General features: G+C 37.9%; 1 protein-coding gene across 1 annotated transcript in view; it reads right to left on the bottom strand.

Annotated features, from left to right (window-relative positions):
• The window catches only part of LSAMP (limbic system associated membrane protein), a 513,955-nt gene extending 493,446 nt beyond the window's left edge, over positions 1-20,509 (bottom strand). Inside the window, exon 1 of the mRNA XM_058185192.1 lies at positions 19,636-20,509. Coding sequence (XP_058041175.1) covers positions 19,636-19,790 — 155 coding nt within the window. The 5' untranslated portion in view covers positions 19,791-20,509. The remainder of the gene's footprint in view (positions 1-19,635) is intronic.
• Between the last annotated feature and the right edge of the window lie 333 nt (positions 20,510-20,842).

Raw genomic sequence — 20,842 nt, 5'->3', positions numbered from 1 at the left:
AAATCAGACTACCAGAACACTCGCTGAATGAAGTGTTTGGAAGGTGGTTTGTTTTTTTGGTCACAGTCAGATAAAATAATTGCATGCATAGGCCATGCTGTTATTGGCCCAACTTCTTCATTTATTTTCCTTAGTTCAGGGACACTGTAGTAACAAAACTATTATTCATTGCAATACTGAGAGAAGTGTATATGCAATAAAAAACATACTTGAGATACTGACAGTTATTGACAGAAAGTATTTACATTTGTGTATATGCATTTTGTATGGTACCAGCCAGCTGCAGATACACAGTCAAATTGTTTACTCGTCTATTGATAGTTTCAACTGTGATTCCCATGAACATTAGTCTAAGTTAAACTCACTTGCTCAATTATTCAGTGTAAAAAAGAAAAACGCAACAAGCTAAGCCATACAAAAGAAGTACAGCTGCAGATGAAGTGATTTCATTTTTGTATTAGAGCAAATATTCGTGGAACAGATTTTGGAGTGGAATTTATCTCGTTCTGATAATAAGCAGTAAACAAATAATTCAACAATAACGTTGAACGGAATTATCCCATAGCATAGTTATAATGCATATGCAATATATCCTAAATTTTTATTTATTAAAGCAAAATATATGTTCTTACAATTAGACATGGATTGATGTCTATATGGACTTCAGTATCATCATCATTAGGGCAGTATGAATGACCATAAAAAAGAAAAACTTAGGAGCTATTTTTGCTCTTTTTCTAAAGTTTCAGAGAGAGGGAGGGAGGGACAGAGGGAGGGACGGAGGGAGGGGGAGAGAGAGAGAGAGAGAGAGAGATCAGATTTTGCTTCTTCACTTATTCTAGATTAAACCTCATTTTCCTCTCTACCATTCAGTTGGAGGATTTGAAAGATGAGAGTGTTGTACTGTCATAATTCTAGTCTCATAGAGCCAATTCTATAAATCATGTTTTTATATATTTTTATTTTATTTATTGAATTTATATGACATCTATTTCATTGTCAAACAATTCTTAATATTTAAAGAATAATTAAATTTGACAAGCAAGGTATATTAATTGATTATCATATAATTCTGGAAATGTTTGCAGAAGAATTACCATTCCAAATAGTGTCCCTATTAGAGGTAGATAGTCCATAGTATGAATGAAAATGGAATGGTAAGTTTCTGTAGATTAAACTGTAGGTAAGTTTAACATACTGTTAAAGAGTTAGAGTTAGGCATTTCACTTTGGGGAAAGAGGTAAAGTAGGCTAAATCAGTTTCTTTTGATGGTAACTCCAGACACTTAGAATCTAGTTGGCCTAAACAGGTTCTACTTCACCTTTTTTCCAAATGTTTCAATCTCTATCTTCATATAAGGTTAGTCACTTATTGACCACAGTTGAGCTGGCGACTAAGTCACTCAACAACATAAAGTGAAATCTCATATGACCAAACCTGATTTACACCAGTTCCTCAGTTCTGGCTGCTATAGTTAAATGAATCACCGTAGGTATATATAACAGGATAATGCTGTAACTTGTGACAACTGATAGCTTCCCCATTGATTTTGCTGATAGGAAGCCAGCTGTGAAGGTTGCAAATAGTGATCATGTGACCCCCAGCACCCTGCAACCATCATAAATGTATGCCAGTTACCAAGTGCTCAAATTACTATAACTGCAGCAACATTGCAATGGTCGCAACTTTGAGGACAGCCATAGGTCTCCTTTTCACTGTGACTATAAGCTTCAACAGTTACTGAATGAATAGTTGGTAAGCTAGAATTCTGTCTGTCTGTCTGTCTGTCTGTCTGTCTGTCTGTCTATCTATCTATCTATGGGATATTAAAGAGTTGTTGACTTTTTTAAAAAAAAGTTGAATTCCTCTTTTGTATTAATGAAAATAAGTATCTTTTAATAAAATAAAATGAAGCAAAACTTTTTAAGAATTAATTTTCAGATTAACATATCTACACAAAACAAAACTGTAGCGGAATTAATTTGTAACTTTCATATAAGCATAGAAAAGTGTTGGGTAGATATTTTTCCTGAAGCTACTGTGAACCAGATTTCTCCACTTGCTCATCATCCAAGCCTCTGTGTTGACACATTTTGTACTTGATACTAGTAACTGTCAGGGTCAATATGCTACAAAGTGGCAAACAAAATGTGTTCACCCTTTTGTAATATATGACTGAATCAGAGCAGGGTATATGGGCTTAGTCTTTCTGCATTACAACAGGCTGAACAGGTTGTGTTTGTCACTTTGTATCACATTGACATTTTGAGTGTGGATGCAGAAAAATACAGATGAAAATCTCCTTCTCTGAAGTTCTTCTGTCACTAATTCTTTGCTTTACTTATCTAACAGATTGATAAGGACAAACAGATTTATATGCTATGGAGGGCGTAACCTCCATCTCTCTCTGTTCACTTACTCACTAAAGGTGAGAATAGGTTCTTACAATATGCCCTGGACTCCAGGTTGTACACAAATTGCTCAATCAAGACAAATATATGAGGGGCATAACAGAGGGATTGCAAGAGCATACAAGATTGCTGTTTGGTAAACAGGAAAATTGCAAAAAAATAAATAAATTAATTATTGGGAAAATGATTCTGAGGTTTGACTCCAAAAAATTGCAAATAGTTTTGTATCAAAGTTAAATAAAAATAAATAAATCATAAACTATTTCACCAGGGCTCACTATTAAATAATATTAATCTAATAAAATTAGTAAATTAGATACAAAATTGTTGTATAATAATAGATAGCAATAGCACTTAGACTTATATACCACTTCATAGTGCTTTTACAGCCCTCTCTAAATCAGCATATTGCCCCCAACAATCTGGGTCCTCATTTTACCCACCTCGGAAGGACGGAAGGCTGAGTTAACCTTGACCCAGTGAGAATTGAACTGCTGAACTGCAGCTAGCAGTCAGCAGAAGTAGCCTGCAGTACAGCACTCTAACCACTGTGCCATCTCATAGTGATCTCATGGCATAGGGCCGGGCTATTTACGGGACCGCCTGCTGCTACCGAATACCTCTCACCGATCCGTGCGCTCTCACAGAGAGGGACTCCTCAGGGTGCCGTCGGCCAGGCAGTGCTGTTTGGCGACACCCAGGGGAAGGGCCTTCTCTGTGGGGGCTCCCACCCTCTGGAATGAACTCCCCCCAGGACTTCATCAACTTCCGGACCTCAACCTTCCATGAGCTTAAAACACATCTATTCATCTGCGCAGGACTGGATTAGATTTTAAATTTATATTGGTTTTAATGGGTTTTATTATTTATATTGTTTTTTTTAAAATTTGGCTATGTAGAATAAGTTTTTTAATTGTTATTTTATTTTGTATTTATATGTACCTTTTTATTTGCCTGTGAACCGCCCTGAGTCCCTAGGGAGATAGGGCGGTGTACAAATGTGATAAATAAATAAATAAATAAATAAATAAATAAATAAATAAATAAATAAATAAATAATATTAATAAATTAATTGATAAATTAATAAGAATAGTAAGAGTAGCAAAATTTGTTGGCTGCATAAACAAAACCATATGTTTCTTCATTAAGAAGGTATGCAGTGCACTACCATGGAGTTCTGCCCTGGGTCCAGACTCTTCAGCAACTTTGTAAATGACTTAGATGAGGGAAGAAAAGGAGAAATCACAACACTTGTTGATGACACAAAGCCAGGAAAGGGGCAGAAGATAGGATCAAGATTCAAAAAGAGTATGATATATTTAAATATTGAGCCCTAACAGTAATATGCTCTATTCATTAAAGTATTGATTAATAATGAGAACTGTTGGGTGCTTCACTTAAATAGTAAGCAGATAGGGCAGTATAAGATTGGTGGTACTTGACTAAGAAATAATACTTTAAAGCAGTAGTTCTCAACCTTTATAGTGCTGCGACCCCTTTAATACAATTCCCCATGATGTGGCAACCCCAACCATAAAATTATTTTCATTTTGAATTTATTGTGCCTGAAGCCGTATTGGCTAGCGATCTGAACTGCTTGCAATTGCCTTGAGGACGGAGGCATTAAAGTGGAGACTCCGCCCCTATTAAGTTTATCGCACCTGAAGCCAGATTAGGCTAGCGATTGGGAGTGATTGCAGCTGGCTTGAGAGGGAGACATCAGAGCAAAGATTTCTCTCTTTTTTAATTCATCGCGCCTGAAGCCGAATTCCATATTTTTGATGGTTTTAGGCGACCCCTGGCAAATTGTCATTCGACCCCCAACGGGGTCCCAACCCACAGGTTGAGAACCGCTGCTTTAAAGAAACCTGAGGACCTTGGTAGGCCACAGTTTAAGCATGACCAAAAATGTGCCAAAACATTCAATTGATTTTGGTTGCATCAGTAAAGGTATAGTGTCAAGGTCAAGGAATTGATAGTATTGCTTGATAGTATTGATTCTCTGGTGAACTTGTCAAGCCATACCTGTAATACTATTGGTATCAGTTACATAATGCAAATTGAAAAGAGAACAGAGAATAGTGTCAAAGATGGCAAGGAGTTTGGAAGCTAAATTCTATGAGGAGAGTTTAAAAGAACTTGTGGTTACTTAAAGAAGAAAAGTTTAAGGGGAGATGATACTAGTGTTCCAATACATAGAATGATATTGCAGGAAAGAGGGTGTGCATTTATTCCTTACATTATAGGTTAATGTATTCTCATCATAAATTGATGTATTCTCTTCCAAGGATGAGAAACAACCAATGGATACAAGCTTAACAGAGAGATCCAGATTTAACATAAGGAATAATCTCCTGCTTACGACACCCATTAAGCAATAGAATAATCTGACTCCTGAAATTGTGGGTGCTCCATCAGTGGAAGTTTTCTATAAAATATTAGAGAGTCATTTATCTGGCGTAGTAAAATGACTCCAAAATTGAGTAAGGAGTTGGATTAAAGACCTTTAAGGTCCTTTTCAATCATGTGATTCTATGAATGTGGGACTCTATTTTATCTTCTTCTTTTAAAAAAAAAAAAGGGGGGGAATACAAGGCTATATTATGAAGTTGGTTTAACCATAAGCTATGTAACAATATTAGCTAAACTAGGGCTAAGAACTCCTTGCCTTGAAGTAAATAAATATGCTTGTGTCCCAATGCTGCCTAATTCCATATCTGACTTAATCCTTCAAAGTGTGGAACACAATAAGCAATTGGTCTTTCCCATTTTACTTATGGTGACTGTACTTATCAAACTGTGCTAAAACAGTTGTACGGTACTATAGTTGGAATAAATAGGACATATACACAAAACTACAACATTTTAGCTGCTTCTGCTATTACTTTGTAAGCTCAGTTTTCTATTGTTGGCATCATACAAACTATGCAGGCTTGTGAAACAGGATATGTTAATTTATTTTCACATACTAAAAGTGTTATTCTTTCACTTCTCTTTTCAGAAGATGTTAAAGTCATGCATATGCACAGAAAGGTACAGCAATCCTTGCTTTAAGAAATTCTAAAATAAATTACCACTTCTATATTCTACAAGATGCTATCCTTTGGGGTAGTCAGTTTTCTTACCTTCCTGCCAGCCTTGTTTCTTCCCTTAAACTTGAGGCAGAGAAAGTAAAAATACTACAAGGATTCAGCTGAAACCCCAAAGACACAAGCTGTTTGCACTGCTTCCTTTTTCTTCATAAATACAGCTGAAACTGTGACTGAATAATTGGCTAAGTGCCTGTCAGCTTAATAGGGGAGAGGGAAATTTTCACTTACTATTCAAAGCCATAGATATTTCCTGCCAGTGGATTTTAACATGGATTTTGTTTTGCTAGTTTAGTAGAGCGTGTATGGACATCAGGTACCATAGAGCTCTTTCATTTGCTCTGATTGACAGAGGAAAATACACAGGAAGCAGGTCATGTAAAAATAGAGTTTATCCGGTCTTCTTGCAGTCATCTGCTATAGCAGGGGTCTCCAACCTTGATCCCTTTAAGACTTGTGGATTTCAACTCCCAGAGTCCCTCAGCCAGCTGAGGAATTCTGGGAGTTGAAGTCCACAAGTCTTAAAGGGACCAAGGTTGGAGACCCCTGTGCTATAGTTAAACCTAATCAAAACGATTACAACTCCCAGGTCTTTAACCTTCTATAGTCACCAAGAAAATGGCTACTATCATCTGAATGTGAATAACGCTGTGGTGGAGCAGTGGTTAGAATGCAGCATTGCAGGTTAACACACTGTTCACTGCTAGGGGTTTGATTCTGACGGGTTCAAGTTTGATGCAGCCTTCCATCCTTCTGAGGTTAGTAAAATGAGGACCCAGATTGTTGGGGCAATATACTGACTCATAAACCACTTAGAGAAGGCTGTAAAACACTATGGAGTAGTACATAAGTTATTGCTATTGATAATATGGGCACTTCTGTAAAAGCTTCTGAGAGGAGTTTATCAAAGGCATATATTTCCCCATCTGAAGCTTTTAAAATTAATTAGTATATCCAAGTCAAGTCAAAGTTTATTTTGGGAAAAAAACAAGTATAGAACAAAACAATCTACAAACCAGTTAAATGTAAAAGAGGAGGTCCAGTTATAAAACTAAACTAAAGAAATAATACAGAATATTATTGTCAATATTATTATGAGTTTAAGATTTGTAATGGTTCAATGGTTCATAGATCTGGTTGAATGAGAATTCTAACACAATGTTAATAATACTAATTGGAGGTTTCTATCCCTGGACCTATCTGTGGAGTATAAAGATGCAGTTAGCAAGGTTATATTAATTTTGTTAAATTTATGTATTTATGGCCCCTTGGAATCAGTGTCGATTCCTGTCAACGAACTGAAGTAGTTCCCACAGTTTCCTTTGCAACTTTTTGGAAATGGCTTACCACTGTCTTTTTTCTAGGACTGAGACAGACTAACTGGCCCAAGGTCACCCAGCTAGCCTAAGGCAAGACTAGAATTGACAGTCTCCTACTGTCTTATTTAGTATTTTAATCACTAGATAGGAAACATAAGACATTTTGCAATAAATTGAAGGAGGTGCTCAAACTCAAGGGAACATCTTTGAAGCAAGAAAATAAAACCAATACAGTTTTTTCCTCTACTATTATCTTCAATGTAAGTTATAAATTAGGGTATGATATCACTATATGTATATCAATCACTAATTTTGCTGTTGTTTTCCTAGGTAAGTGTCATCTTTGATTTGTTAACCCACCTACCTTAAGTCCCTGAAAATATACTTCTCAGCTGACATATTCATTATTATGTGCATATATTCCAAACTCCAGACAGTTTCACTGAGAAAGTCTGGGGTTATAAAATATATTTTACAAGATTTTCTCCTGCCAGACACTAGATGCATATATCTGTCTGCTAGGTCTGTATATCTAAAGTTTTGGTATTGTGTTTGGAGTACATATGGAACCAATAAAAAAATATAACATACTTTAGAGAATTGTTTTATCATTCCTTACATTATAAACTTTTTTTTACATTCTTGCACAAGAGTATACATTTTATGCTTTACTTCTAAAGGCTGTATGGTACTGTTTCTGCTATATCAAAAGGAATATGTAAAGTATGTTATGATTTCTTTAGATGTTCATCCATTTGATTGATTCTGCCAATTAACAGAGATATGGTTATCCCTTCAGTGGCATTGCCTATGGAATAGCCTTCAATAGTTGCTGACTTATAAAGGGTATAAAACAACGCTTCTAATTTAGAACACATAGTTTCTAATCACAAATTAAAATTGGAAGACTTTTCTTGAGGGTCACTTGAGTTGTCTCTGTTTGACCTTTTTGCCTGCTGTTCATTTGAAACCCATCAAAGTATTGGAATATATTGGGAAAAACAGGTAGAGTTATAAGAGAATAATGACTAGATTAACATATCCAGAAATCCTACACATTGAATAGAAAGATTCCTGTTACAACTAATCTGGTTCATTATTTACAATTCTATTGATAATAAAAAAATGAAAATCCTCTTCTTTTAAACATCCATATTTTGTGAATTGTTTTTAAATGCTATTTAACAGCTTTGAATAATGCATGCATGCAGGTATAATTGTCCATATGTGTTTTCTGCACACTAAACACTGATTTATTGAATAAATATTTGAAGTGTAGAAATTACATCTATATCTATATCTATATAAAGAATAAATGTTTGAATGCAGAGAACCATTTTTGCTACTGCTATCTACTAATATCAATTAAATTTCATGTAACAGATGAAAGATGTTAAGCGTAGGCTAGTATTTGTAAAATTGATAACAGACAACAGTAGAAAAATAATTTATAGATTCCCTACTTTTATCTGAATGTTACAAAATTATGAGGTTATTATATATAACTATTCTACTTGAAGATATTTTAGATACATATTTGATTCTAGAAATATATGAAGGCCAACAAACACTTCATTTGTATTTATTACTGAATGATCTTGGTAAGTCAATTTATGGTAGTGGTTAAGGCACCAGTTTATAAACCTGGTTCCTCAAGGCACAAAGCCAGCTGAGTGATCTAGGGCTAGTCATTCTCTCTCACCGTATTTCCCCGAAAATAGAACATGTTCCAAAAATAAGGCCAAGCCTGATTTTTGGGGTGGGTCTAAATATATGCCCTCCCATGAAAATAAGACCCCCCCTCTCTGTCTCTCACACACAGGTCCCCACCCCCCCTCCCAAGGCAGCCACATCCCTGCAAACCCCTGTGCCCCTTGCCCCTTTTGCTGCCCGTGGCACTGACCGTAGCTTCTGCGCCATGGTGGCAGCCCACCTGCTCTCACCCCTGTGCCCAAGCGCCACATCTGCATAGCCCACACTACCGAGTGCCCGCCACAACAGCCACCCACAGCAGCCCCAGAGCAAGCATTGCCACCCCAGTGCTTCCCTGGCAGGGCAGCCACTGGTGGCAGAGAGGCCTCCATTTGCAGCGGTCAGTTGCGGAAGACTACAACTGGAGGTCTGGCATATCCCACAGCAGAGTGTGGGTCTTGGTGGGGATGGCTGAGGCACTGCAGTGTTGCTGCTGCCACTACTGTCGCCTGTGGAGGCCCAGCAGCCCTCTGCAGCCAAGCTCAGCTGCAGGCGAGGAGCATTGGATATGGCTTGCCAGCCGAACTGTGTCTGTCAGGGCTGCCCTTGGCGTGGCTGCCCACCGTGTCATTGTCAGGCACCTGGAAAGAGTAAACTGGACCTACGGGAGGAAGGGAGAGCGGGCAAGTGTCCTGCAAGGCTCCCTTCCCCAGGAAGAGTCTGGCCTGAATGCCGTCTAGTCCGGTGACTCCTGAGGTGGAAGGACTTCTCGGGCTCGCCGGCAAGTGCTCCAGTCAGTCAGCCCTCAGGTAATCAGAGCAGAGAGAGCAGGGGGGAAGGGGAGGCCTCAGGCCACTGTCAACATAGAGTGGGAAGCACACACTCAGAGTGGCTGCTGCCCTGGCTGGGATTTGAAAGCCACAGAGGCAGAGTTTGGGGGAGAGAAAGAAAGACTTCTGCTGCTTCAACTTTTGTCTGCATGCAAGAAAAGCTGGAGCTGGAGCTGGAGCCTGCAGGGAGTACTGGTGGTGGGCAGCAGCATTGGCTATGTCCTCAAGGACCTGTTGCTCACTGACTTTACCCACATCAACATGGTGAGGCCTAGGAGGCATGTGAGCGGGGGGTAGGGACAGGCACTTGCGCCACTTGGTGGTTTCGGGCCACTCACGTTCTACACACACACACCAGAGGAGGGGAGGGGCTTGACGGCGATGTGCAAAGGGAGCCTTTCTCTGCTGGACTCCTGGCTGTGAGTGCACTGGCCACCTGGGTTCTCCCACACCCCTGAAATAATAAGACTCCCTAATAAGGCCACGCCCTTATGTCAGGGTTTTAAAAAAATAAGACCCTGTCTTATTTTTGGGGAAACACGGTAGCAAGCAGGCAATGGCAGACTACTTCTGAAAAACCTGCCAAGAAAACTGCAGGGACTCATCCAGGCAGTCACCAGGAGTCAAAAATCGTTTTGAAGGGATCTTTGCAACTTTATAAAATGAATGTCTTTGGATTCAAGTTGCTAAATTGCATTCTTTCTCAAAATTTTATTTTATTTTTTAATTAGAATTTGCTTAGCCATTCCTTCACCTAGCCAGTTCTTTTCACAATTCCTTCCCTGCCTCCAAAATGCTAACCTTATGGACTTAAAGATGGGGAAAATGGTGAAAGTGGAGAACTAACATGTCTCCAATGATTGAAGAAAGAGTCCAGTGACTGGCAGTCAGCCCAGATCTGCAGAATTTCTCCAGATAAAAGAGAAGCTAAGAAATCATCCACATGCACTCCAAACCCACAGGATCTGAAGGGAACCTGTGGATGAAAAGCAGATCAAACATCAGGAGAGGAAGAACGATCAAGCTCTCAATCTCATTCAGTACCTGCATATAGGACATTGGGTTGACTCAAACTCTGCTTTCCAAAGCAACTAGGATATCAATACTTTGAAGCCACAGATAAGCAGAATATCACTTGGTGAGTGCCATTTTGATCCAAGAAAAATAAAGAAATAATCAAAATAATAATAATTAAAACGTTTTAAAATTAATTGAAGGCAAGAAGCTTGCTAAGAGTTTGAACTATAAAATCATGGAAGATTGGATTGTGAATATGATAGAATTAGCAGAAATGACAAAATTGACCTTTTTGAAAATTAAGGATAAACAATATGATTTCCTTAAAAATCTAGACACCTTTTATTAAAAAAGGATAAAAATGATGATGATTTCTGGATTTATATTGAATATGAGAAGACGTGAATGATAGAAAGAAGCGACAACATTGTTTTTAATTGCTGTACGAAATATTGGAATTCATTTCTTTAAATATTTATTTTCTTACATATTGAATTTTCTTTCTCTTTTTCATAATTTTATTTTCTGCATTTTTTCTATTTTTTTAAATATGTTTAAAACAATTACAATAAGTTATGACAAAATATTAACCTTTAACCTAACAACAAAAAACAAAAAAGCTACCAATAAAAATTACCTGTAGACTTGTATTTCACTAATATAATACATTCAATTAAGTTGTTCAATTATTAGGATTAATGACTAATATATATTATTGTTATCATGTTAAAATGTTTTAATTACTGTTATTGTTGTTTATAGATATGTTAATCCACCTAGAGTCTATTAATTTGGCAGAATAGAAATGTTGTAATAAGTTATTTGGAAAATACTAAACACTTGATAATCTTGTGCTGCCTAAATTAGAAAGTTAATAGTGAAGGAATAAAAAAGAATCCATCAGTTCATCAATCCAGGTCCTCTTTCCACTATTTTTTTGGTAAATAACCAATGGCAGATTGTTAATAAGATTTTCCCAGTTCTACAGGTGGCAGTTACAAAAGAAAATCGAAACTATTCCCTTACAAGTTGTTATAGTTATTATAGTTGTTCTTCTGTTGAAAGACAGATAAGTCTTATTTTATTTCTGTCTGTGGCATACAGAGTATTAGAAAAATAATTCAGAATTCAAAACTAAACTTTAATGAGTCCCTTTGCCTAAACTTTAAATTCAGATAGATTTTCCTCAAGATAGAAATAACTATTTGTATTCTTGAAATGTTGTGTATTAACTTGCTCCTTTTTATTTTCATTATATAGTACTTATTTTCCAATAAATAAATACTTTCCAAAGTAATCCAAAGTAGTTAATTGTAACCCACTATCTGCTGCTAGATAAATGGATTTTCCATCCCCTGTCTAGAGCTAATTATAGGAGGAATTGGTACTTAGCACAATTTGTCTTCAGTTAGGATATGGTAACTATAGCTGATATGGTAGACATGACATGAGTAAAGACTGAGAGAAAGGTAATCTATTTGTTTTTGGACACATTTAGAGGCAGAAAGCTACAGCAGGTCAGATTATACTGAACACCAGTAGGAAATAAAAAGATGCCATATAAGAGAAGGCTTAAGAGCAATAAGTAAGAAAACAGATAACACAAATTCTGGCAAAGATGAGGCAGCAAAAAGCTTAGTCTTGCATAAATGTGAAGTTCTACTTGACATGGGACAGAAATCTTTCTCTCTAAGTAAACCCATATATATCTTTCCTTTCAGTGGTATGTCTTTCAGCTATTGCTGATATAGATCTGATAGCTCTCCCCTTAGATATTGAAAGACTACTGCCCAGTAAGCACACTGCAAAACAGTGTGTCCATAGCTTTTGTCTGTTGTTATAAGTATCAATAATATTGTGAATGACAGCAAGGGTGCATAGAATACTGGGCTAGGAGTAAACAACTCAGTTCTGGTTATACCCTGGTCATTGGAGTCACTTGGGCCCACATCTTGGCAAAGAAAATAAAATTAAACAAAAAAAAACCCTACAAATTTGCATTCGCTAGAATAGGGGTGTCAAATTTGTATTGTCACGTCGGTGTCAAGTGACATATCACAACTTGTTTCCCCTTCACTAAACCAGGCATGGGTGGGGCCGGTGTGTGAAGCATCCAGCCTGCAGGCCTCAAGTTTGACAGTCCTGGGCTAGAGGAATAGATTTAATCCATGGTGGTTTGTTTTGGCCCAAGAATGAATATTTATAACTATAAATAAATAGTTTCAAATATATTGGTTAAACCCTCTAATTTTACTCTTTCTCAGCTAAATATACATATATTTACAGTTTTTTAAATATAATAACTTGCATTTAATTTTATTTAAAGCAATATTCTCCATAGACGACTTCTAATATCTTAGCAGGAAGATGGATATTAAAATTTAACTATATATAAGTGTTTTGCACATGAATTAATATAGGCATTACATTTTGAAGATTGTTTCTTATAAAATAAAATGTCACATCTCCACTTCATGTATGTTTCTTTTTAAATATAAGCCTTAGTATATCTTATCTTATATAGACAGATATGTTATATCCGTACATTTTACAACTATACAGTGTTAGATGAATATATCGCTCCATATGGAAAAACAATGCAAAAATCACGCCATTGAATAGCCTTATTAGATATTTATAAAGATAACAGTTTTACTAATCACTAACTTCAAACATTAGAATCTCTTTTGAGAGGGAAGCCCAAAATTAAGCATTTTTAATAAATTATGTGCATTGGACTCACATTTCACCATTCATCATAACAAACAGCACTTGAGTTTTATTTCATTTACTTCAATTCTATTTGCATAAACTCACATAATGTATACTGTATATTCATAAAATTCAATATAATAACTATTTGGAGAAAACGTCTTCCTAGACCTGGTACCGAAAACTCTGAAGTGAAACACAAACTTCAATTCATATATTATAAATTAATGAGATTCACAATGTAGTCTTGGAAAAGCATTGATATTTACATTATTTTATATAGGAGAATGCTTATAAAATGATATACTATTGGTACATGATTCAAATAAAAATGACTAAAATGTATAAATGCATTTCAAATTTATGTTGGAAATATAGATAATATCCAGGGTGATTTTATTCTGCTTAGTGGACTTGTAAAAAGCCAGAAAATTTTGGGTTCAAATACATGTATTGAAAGAAAGATTTTTAAAGGCTACGATTCACCTTAAAACCAGTATTCTTTTATGGGGAGATTAATGGATAGGCAACTTTAAAAAGTCATAGCAGATTGTTTTTATATATGATCAATGCTGCAAGACAATGATATGTATAAAAATGGAAAGAATTGTACTGGTTTCTGTATAATGGGAAATCACAATTTCCACCCATGTGAATGAAATTGACTTCATGTACTCCCCTTTAACTCAGCTTCCCATAGTCATAAATCTGTTAGACTTTTTTCTTCTTTCTTTAACTATCAAACAATGATTCACATTGTATTAAACTCTTTTCTTTAATATTAAAAAGATGATAATTTTTGCTTATTGAAAACTACTTTACTTTCTGATGTAATGTAAAATTGAACAGTTCTAGGCAACCTAGAACTGCAAGATTTTATATCCCCCAGTAAATTTCCTGTTATGCCAGCTGGTCTCCACATGTTCTACATTGCACAAGTTTTCTTCCTCTTTTCGGATAGGAAAACATAAAAAATATTTAATAATTTTTATAGTATGTTTTGTTTAATGGAATAAATATATGTATTATATTATTTTATAATATAGAATAGAATAGAATTCTTTATTGGCCAAGTGTGATTGGACACACAAGGAATTTGCCTTGGTGCATATACTCTCAGTGTACAGAAAAGAAAAGATACATTTGTCAAGAATCATAAGGTACAACACTTAATGATAGTCATAGGGAAACAGTCAATATAAATCTTAAGGATACCATCAACAAGGTTACAGTTATATAGTCGTAAGGAGGAGGAGATGGGTGATAGGAATGATGAGAAGGTTAATAGTAATGCAGACTTAGTAACTAGTTTGACAATGTTGAGGGAATTATTTGTTTAGCAGAGTGATGGAGTTCGGGGAAAAAACTGTTCTTGCTTCTAGTTGTTCTGGTGTACAATGCTCTATAGTGTTGTTTATATAATATAATATAATATATATTATATAATATATAACATTATAACCAGAACCAGGATATGCATGTGATATTCACCACCTGACTTTGCATTAGTGCATTTGCCACCATTCACTGCAATCTTAGTTCCCCTCTAAATAGCTTAAGTGTATTCCTCAAAAACTAATGGTTGCCCTCCACTGATGTTGTGTCATCCACTCTTCTTGTGGGCACATTCAAGAGGAACAAGATAGAAGTGCATAGAGGTAGTCCTTGACCTACAACCGTTCATTTGACAACCATTTGAAGTTACAATAGCACTGAGGAAAGTGACTTATCACCAATCCTCACACTTTATGACTGTTGCAGTTACATGATCAAAATTCCGGCACAGCAACCAACCTGCCTTTATGATATTTGCAATATCTTGGTGTCATGTGATTGCCATTTGCAACCTTCCCAGCCAGCTTCTCAGAAGCAAAGTCACTGAGAAAAGCCATATTTCTTAATGACCACACTTAACAATGGCAGTGATTCGCTTACAACAGTAGCAAAAAAAGATTGTAAAATCTTATTTAACAGCCATCTTGTTTAGTAACAGAAATTCTAGTTCAAACTGTAGCCATGAGTAAGGACAACCTATATTTCAAGTCTGTCTGTCTGTCTGTCTGTCTGTCTGTCTGTCTGTCTGTCTGTCTGTCTGTCTGTCTATCTATCTATCTATCTATCTATCTATCTATCTATCTATCTATCTATTTAATTTTTATTTCTGCTTATTCCTCCATAGCGACTCAAGGCGGTTTATAGAATATAAAATCACATTTAAAATATTAAAACCGTATTGGGTGCATTTTATACTCTGAATGTAGCTTTTTTGAAGCTTTTTTCCCCCCAGCGCTAGTGAGTGAAGTGATCTTCCGCAATTTGCCTGCTCCCTCTGAATCTCAGCTGTGCTTTAGAAGCTTTTTTTCAGCTCCAACGAGGCGCTAGCGAGCTAAGCAATCTCCATGCTTTCCCTGCTTTTCTCATTGCTTATCTCTCCAAAGATCAGCTGTGCTTTAGAAGCTGTTTTTTATCCCAAAGCAGGGGATTAAAAAGTATGTGCACATGCTCAAAACCAACAAACTAATGTGCTGAAGCTGAGAAGACTAAGGACGCTAGCCAGATGAATACCTGGTAGGCAGATATTTTTTTCCTATTTTCCCTTCAAAAACTAAGCTGCAGCTTATACTCTGGTGCATCTTATGCTTCAAAAATACAGTATAAAAAGAATCAAATAATTAATATAGTATATATAATAAAATCACTCCCACCGCCAACCCCCTGCCCTGGCGACAGAAGATCACACGAGCCATTAATGGGCTCCATCCCACTCTGGGTTCCCCAGGCCTGCTGGCAGAACTAGATCTTCAGCACCTTCCGGAAGAGTATTAGAGTGGGGACCAATGATGTTCCAGAGAGAGGGAGGCACCATGGAAAATCCCCTTGCCCTTGGGACCCGCAGCATTCTGATGGGTCAGGTAGATGTGACCACAAAGAGACGGTCCCTCAGATAGCCTGCTCCCAAGCCATGAAGGGCTTTAAAGGTGACAACCAGCACCTTGAATTGCACCCGGAAACAAATCAGCAACCAATGCAGTTCCCGCAGGAGTGGTGATACATGTGTACACCGAAGTCTGCACAAAACCATGTAGGCCACTGCATTTTGTACCAACTGGAGCTTCTGGATGCTCTTCAAGGGCAGCCCCATGTAGAATGTGTTGCAATAGTCAAGACGGGAAGTGACTAGGGCATGTGTGACTGTGAGTACGGATTGTTGGTCCAGGAAAGGGACTATGAATGTTGCTGGATTATCCAAAGCTTTTATACAAAAGTCAATAATTATTCTTTAATTCTATTAAGTTACAGGAATACAAGTTCAGATAAAGAGGACAATCGCAGAGATATAAAGTTGGATTTTAAATGTAAAGCAGGGAATATTAGAACAAGTAAGGGTAAAATAATGAAGAATCACAAGTTGTTCACGATAATTTCTTTGAAGTAACACCTCCATTTGAAACTTTCTTAAAGGCAGAATTTTAATTAAGGATACTTTGATGGGGCATCTACCCACACTTTCACATCCAAAAAAGTGTTTGCAAAAAAAAAAAAAAAGATTTGTGGTGTTGAAGATTTTTGATTGTATCAACTTAACATATTGATTTTTTATTGTATTAATCATATCATAAACTATTATGACAAGATTTCAATTTAAAAAGTGTGTGTTAAATAAGTACTACTGTGTACTTGTGTGTGTTAAATGTGTGTTAAATAAGTATTACTAAATAAGTACTACTCCCTATCTCCATTTCATCAAGGTTTAATTAGTTTGCACAATGTCTTATAGTCTGATAATTAGTCTTTATCATTTTCAATAACCTATGTATAAAGTATCTATACACATTTTATTCAAATAAGATCCTGAATGCAAGCACATTGTGGTATAGTCAGAAACTATCATCCTAAATCTTTTATTCCCAAATGAATATATGGATAGTGCTAGAAAAGAATAAACTATGCCAGTCTTCATCAACTGTGCAGAAAAGCATAAAATTTGTACAGCTAGTACTTATCAGAATTTGTGGGCTACAGCAATAACTAAACATATCCTTAATGTAATTACTTTAAGTAAGCACATTTATGTGCAACATTCATATAGTTCCAAGCCAAGATAGATAAAATCTGGAATGTGCAAAATTTATAAAGCACGTAACCCTTTTTATAATCATAATGGTGAAACCCTGACTTCTATAGCTAGCTCTTTGGCTTTCTTAGTTAAATAATTATGCGTGGAAGTTGACATACTGTTGCCTGAGATAAATTGATGAAAGGAAGGAATTGTGCTTGCTTTTTTTTCATAGTGTGTCTCTCTCTGCTGGATGCCAATATATATTACATCTCTCTCTGTCCCTCCCTCCCTCCCTCCCTCCCTCTCTCTCTCCCTCCCTCCCCGTGACCCCAGATGCTAACACAGAATTAAATGCTTACTAAATCTAACTGTCTGTACATATTTGAGAAACTCTAAAAAAGGAATAAAATCTGTACATGTTTATTCTTCATCACTATCCTGCAGGCTGCATACATCTTTGCAGCAAATGCATTCTGGGCACCTTGTATCTGTAGATAAACTTCAGAGCTGCAAGGTTAAGTGGGAAATAGAAATCCAATGACCCCTAGCTGGGTAAGTGAGCTTAACGACTCCGCTAGTGCCATATGTACACAGTGAAGCTGAACATACTCCCTTCTGTGCTACTTAGGAAAAGGGAAGATCAAACCAGGATCTACACTATGCATTTTAAAATGAAAGACTAGAAAAATAGGAAAAACCCTACCCGAACGGGTTAATTACTAAATTTCAATAGGGAAGGGTCTTGGAGAGAGAGGAAGAGAGAGAAAGAGACATCTCTAAAGTCACAGATAACACTCTGGTTTGGTGTTTCAGAAGCTTTCTATCACAGAATGCAAGTCAGATGAATTGCTTGCTAAATCCTATTACTCCATGTGGAAAATCTTACATGCAAGTTAACAAGGCTGAAGAGCTGAGGAATGGTGTTGCTGACAGTATATTCCAACATCAGAACACTCTCAGCTCATGAAATGAATAGGAGACTACTGCTTTGCATTCTCAAACCCCTCTCGCTAATATCAAAATACAAAATACACTATTTTCCTGCATGTAATAAAAATGCCCTTCTAGCCACAAAACAGAGAGGTGGGTGAAAAAATGCTGAGCTTCAAAAGCAGGGTCTGCTAGCTATCAAGTTTTATTCTACAGAAATGGAGTAAAAACTTTGTGTTGTCACTATGTTTGCTGAAGAACTATTCCCTCGATCTTTGACAGCTGTGCAATATCTGTTCTTTGCATAAATTACTCTCTTCTAAATCACATCCAGTAATTTTATTGCCACACTATGCAGAACGCAGATCCTGGTGCATGCATTGATTCTATAACACAGAAGTTTAAATACAGTAGAGCAGATTGCAGTGTAAGGATTTGTTTATTTATATGAATGAGAGGGAGTTTTAATTCAAGATTTAAAGTGACTAGGATTTATATAATCTCAATTTGAAAAGGCAGTACAAACACCGAGAGGCAGTTTGCCATTACCAGCCAGTCAAGTCACACACATTTGCACTGAACTTAGCTCTCCTTCTAGGCTTAACAAGGAAAACCCACAGAGCAAGCCGCACAGGCAACTCAGAATCACCTGACAAGAAACCATGCACATTTGAAATTGCAAACATTGCACTTAAGCTGTCCAAAGATATATTTTTTTAAAAACATCATAAATGAATTATGTTGTTAAATGGGTTTTAATCCATTTGTACAAGAGCCAGAACAACTAGCAAATAATTCTCTTAAGTAATGCTTAAATTTTAGAAGAGTGTGATAATGGAGAGGGAAGAAAACAGGTTACTTCCATAATGACTCTTTTCTCTGACCTCTCACATTATGTACACTGACTTGAGTTGTACAGAATGAAAATCAGGATATAATTCAGATAAATAAATGATGTGGGTGGGTGCTCAGGGCTTTCTTTAGCCATTTAAATGTTGGCAGGAAGAGAAAGGCAACTTGCAATATTTCCCTTCTGGCTACTTATTTTCTCCTTCATTTGCCAGGATAACAAACTAACACAAAGGTGTATGGAAGATCAGCAACAGAAACGATCCAATAAAAACCGCTCCATCCAAAACACATTTAGATACATTTTGATATAAGCATTCAGGAGCAATAGAAGACAAGTTTTTGAAGACTGGCTGCAAATCCTATGTACCTCACAACAAACATCATATATTAGCAGAAATTTCTTATTTCTTTCTTTAAAAAAAAAAAAAGCAACAGCCACATGGTTAATATACATTGGGAAGTCTTTTCAATCTTCTGACAAATGTAGGATTTGGGGAAGGGGAGGATGAATTGGGTACAAGGAGAAACAGGATGGGGAAATGATATTTGGGAAACATGTGGGCACGATTAATCAAAATCAATCTCACACGAACACCTTAGTCACATCCACACGACCAGGGGCACACACACTCGTCCTCCCACCCCTCCACTCCCAGCCCAGGTCAGGACTCTCAAAAGGGAGACAAGAAGACGGTAAGAAAAGTTGGCCGATCGCCCCCTACCTGAGGATAGCTGTGTCTCCCTGCCTCACCGTGATGTTGTCAGTGCCTCGGTTATAATCCACGCTGCGGACCGGCAGCCCTGTAGGGAGAAGGCAAAGCAGTCTCAGTAGGACCAACGGGAATTGTCTCCGATCGGGCTGAGCCCTTCCCACCATGGCTGGAGTTGCAAAGGATGGACTTTTTTTCCCCCCTCTCTCTCTTTCTCTCTGTCAATCTCTCTCGGTGCTTGGAGGATGGTGGACTTAAAACCCAGAAAAGAGAACAGGGAGAGGGCAAGCAGGCGAGAGAGGTACAGTAATATCCGGCCAGCGATCGAAAAACGCACAACTCTGCCTGTCCAGATGATCAGTTCTCTCGGCTTCTTGGGGGAGGGGGGGATGTCTTCTTCCCGACCTGGTCCTTGGCTTCTTTTGACGCTTCTCCTCCCCCAACCCTCTCCCTCCTTTCGATGCCTTGGGGCTGGAAAGAGATAATGTCCTGTTGTTTCTCTCTCGCGCGCTCTTTTTGCTTGTTTAAGTCCCTCACAGGAAAGCCGGACAGGGATGGAGGCGAAGAAAAGAGCCGAGGAGGCGGTTTTACACACACACACACATTTTAAAAAAAGAAAAAAAAAGAGTAGGGACCCCGACGGGAGGGAAGCGAGGCGGGGGGGGGGGAGAGATGAAAGCAAACAAATCAAGGCGTCCAAAAGAGCTCCAAAAGGGCAAGCGAGCCCCCTAAGGCGAGAAGCTGCGACTTCGCCTGCCTGCCTCCCCCCTCCTCCTGCTCCTCCAGCTTGTGGATGCTTTTGCTAGAGCGTGCGGCGCAGCAGTCTCTGCGCTCGGCTCTCTCCCTTAACCCACTTTCCCAGGCGGAGCGAAGGGAGGAGGGAACGGGCGAGCGGCTCAGCGGTGGAAGGAGAGCGGGGGGTGGGGGGTGGGAAGAGGGTCTCCTCGCTGCCTGACTCGGTGGAAACTCGCTTTTTCCACGCGTCGTCCCCCCCTCCCTCCCCACTCCAGGAAGCCACTCGGCCAGCTGCGCCGCACATCCTTTCTCCCCTGGAGCCGCTGCCTGGTCAGCCTGTCCCGGCCAAACCGCCGATGCTCTTTTAGGTTGTCACGACAACAGCTTCACTGGAGGCATTCCCCCCGCCCTTTTAGAAAGAGGGGTGATAGGCCGTTAGTTTAAAAAAAGGAAAGAAACAGGATGGGTGGCAGAAGGAAGGGTT

Source organism: Ahaetulla prasina, chromosome 5 (genome assembly GCF_028640845.1).
Source record: "Ahaetulla prasina isolate Xishuangbanna chromosome 5, ASM2864084v1, whole genome shotgun sequence".
NCBI classification, from domain to species: Eukaryota; Metazoa; Chordata; class Lepidosauria; order Squamata; family Colubridae; genus Ahaetulla; species Ahaetulla prasina.
The sequence above is the reverse complement of the archived record's forward strand: the minus strand, read 5'-3'. Positions and strand labels throughout refer to the sequence as shown.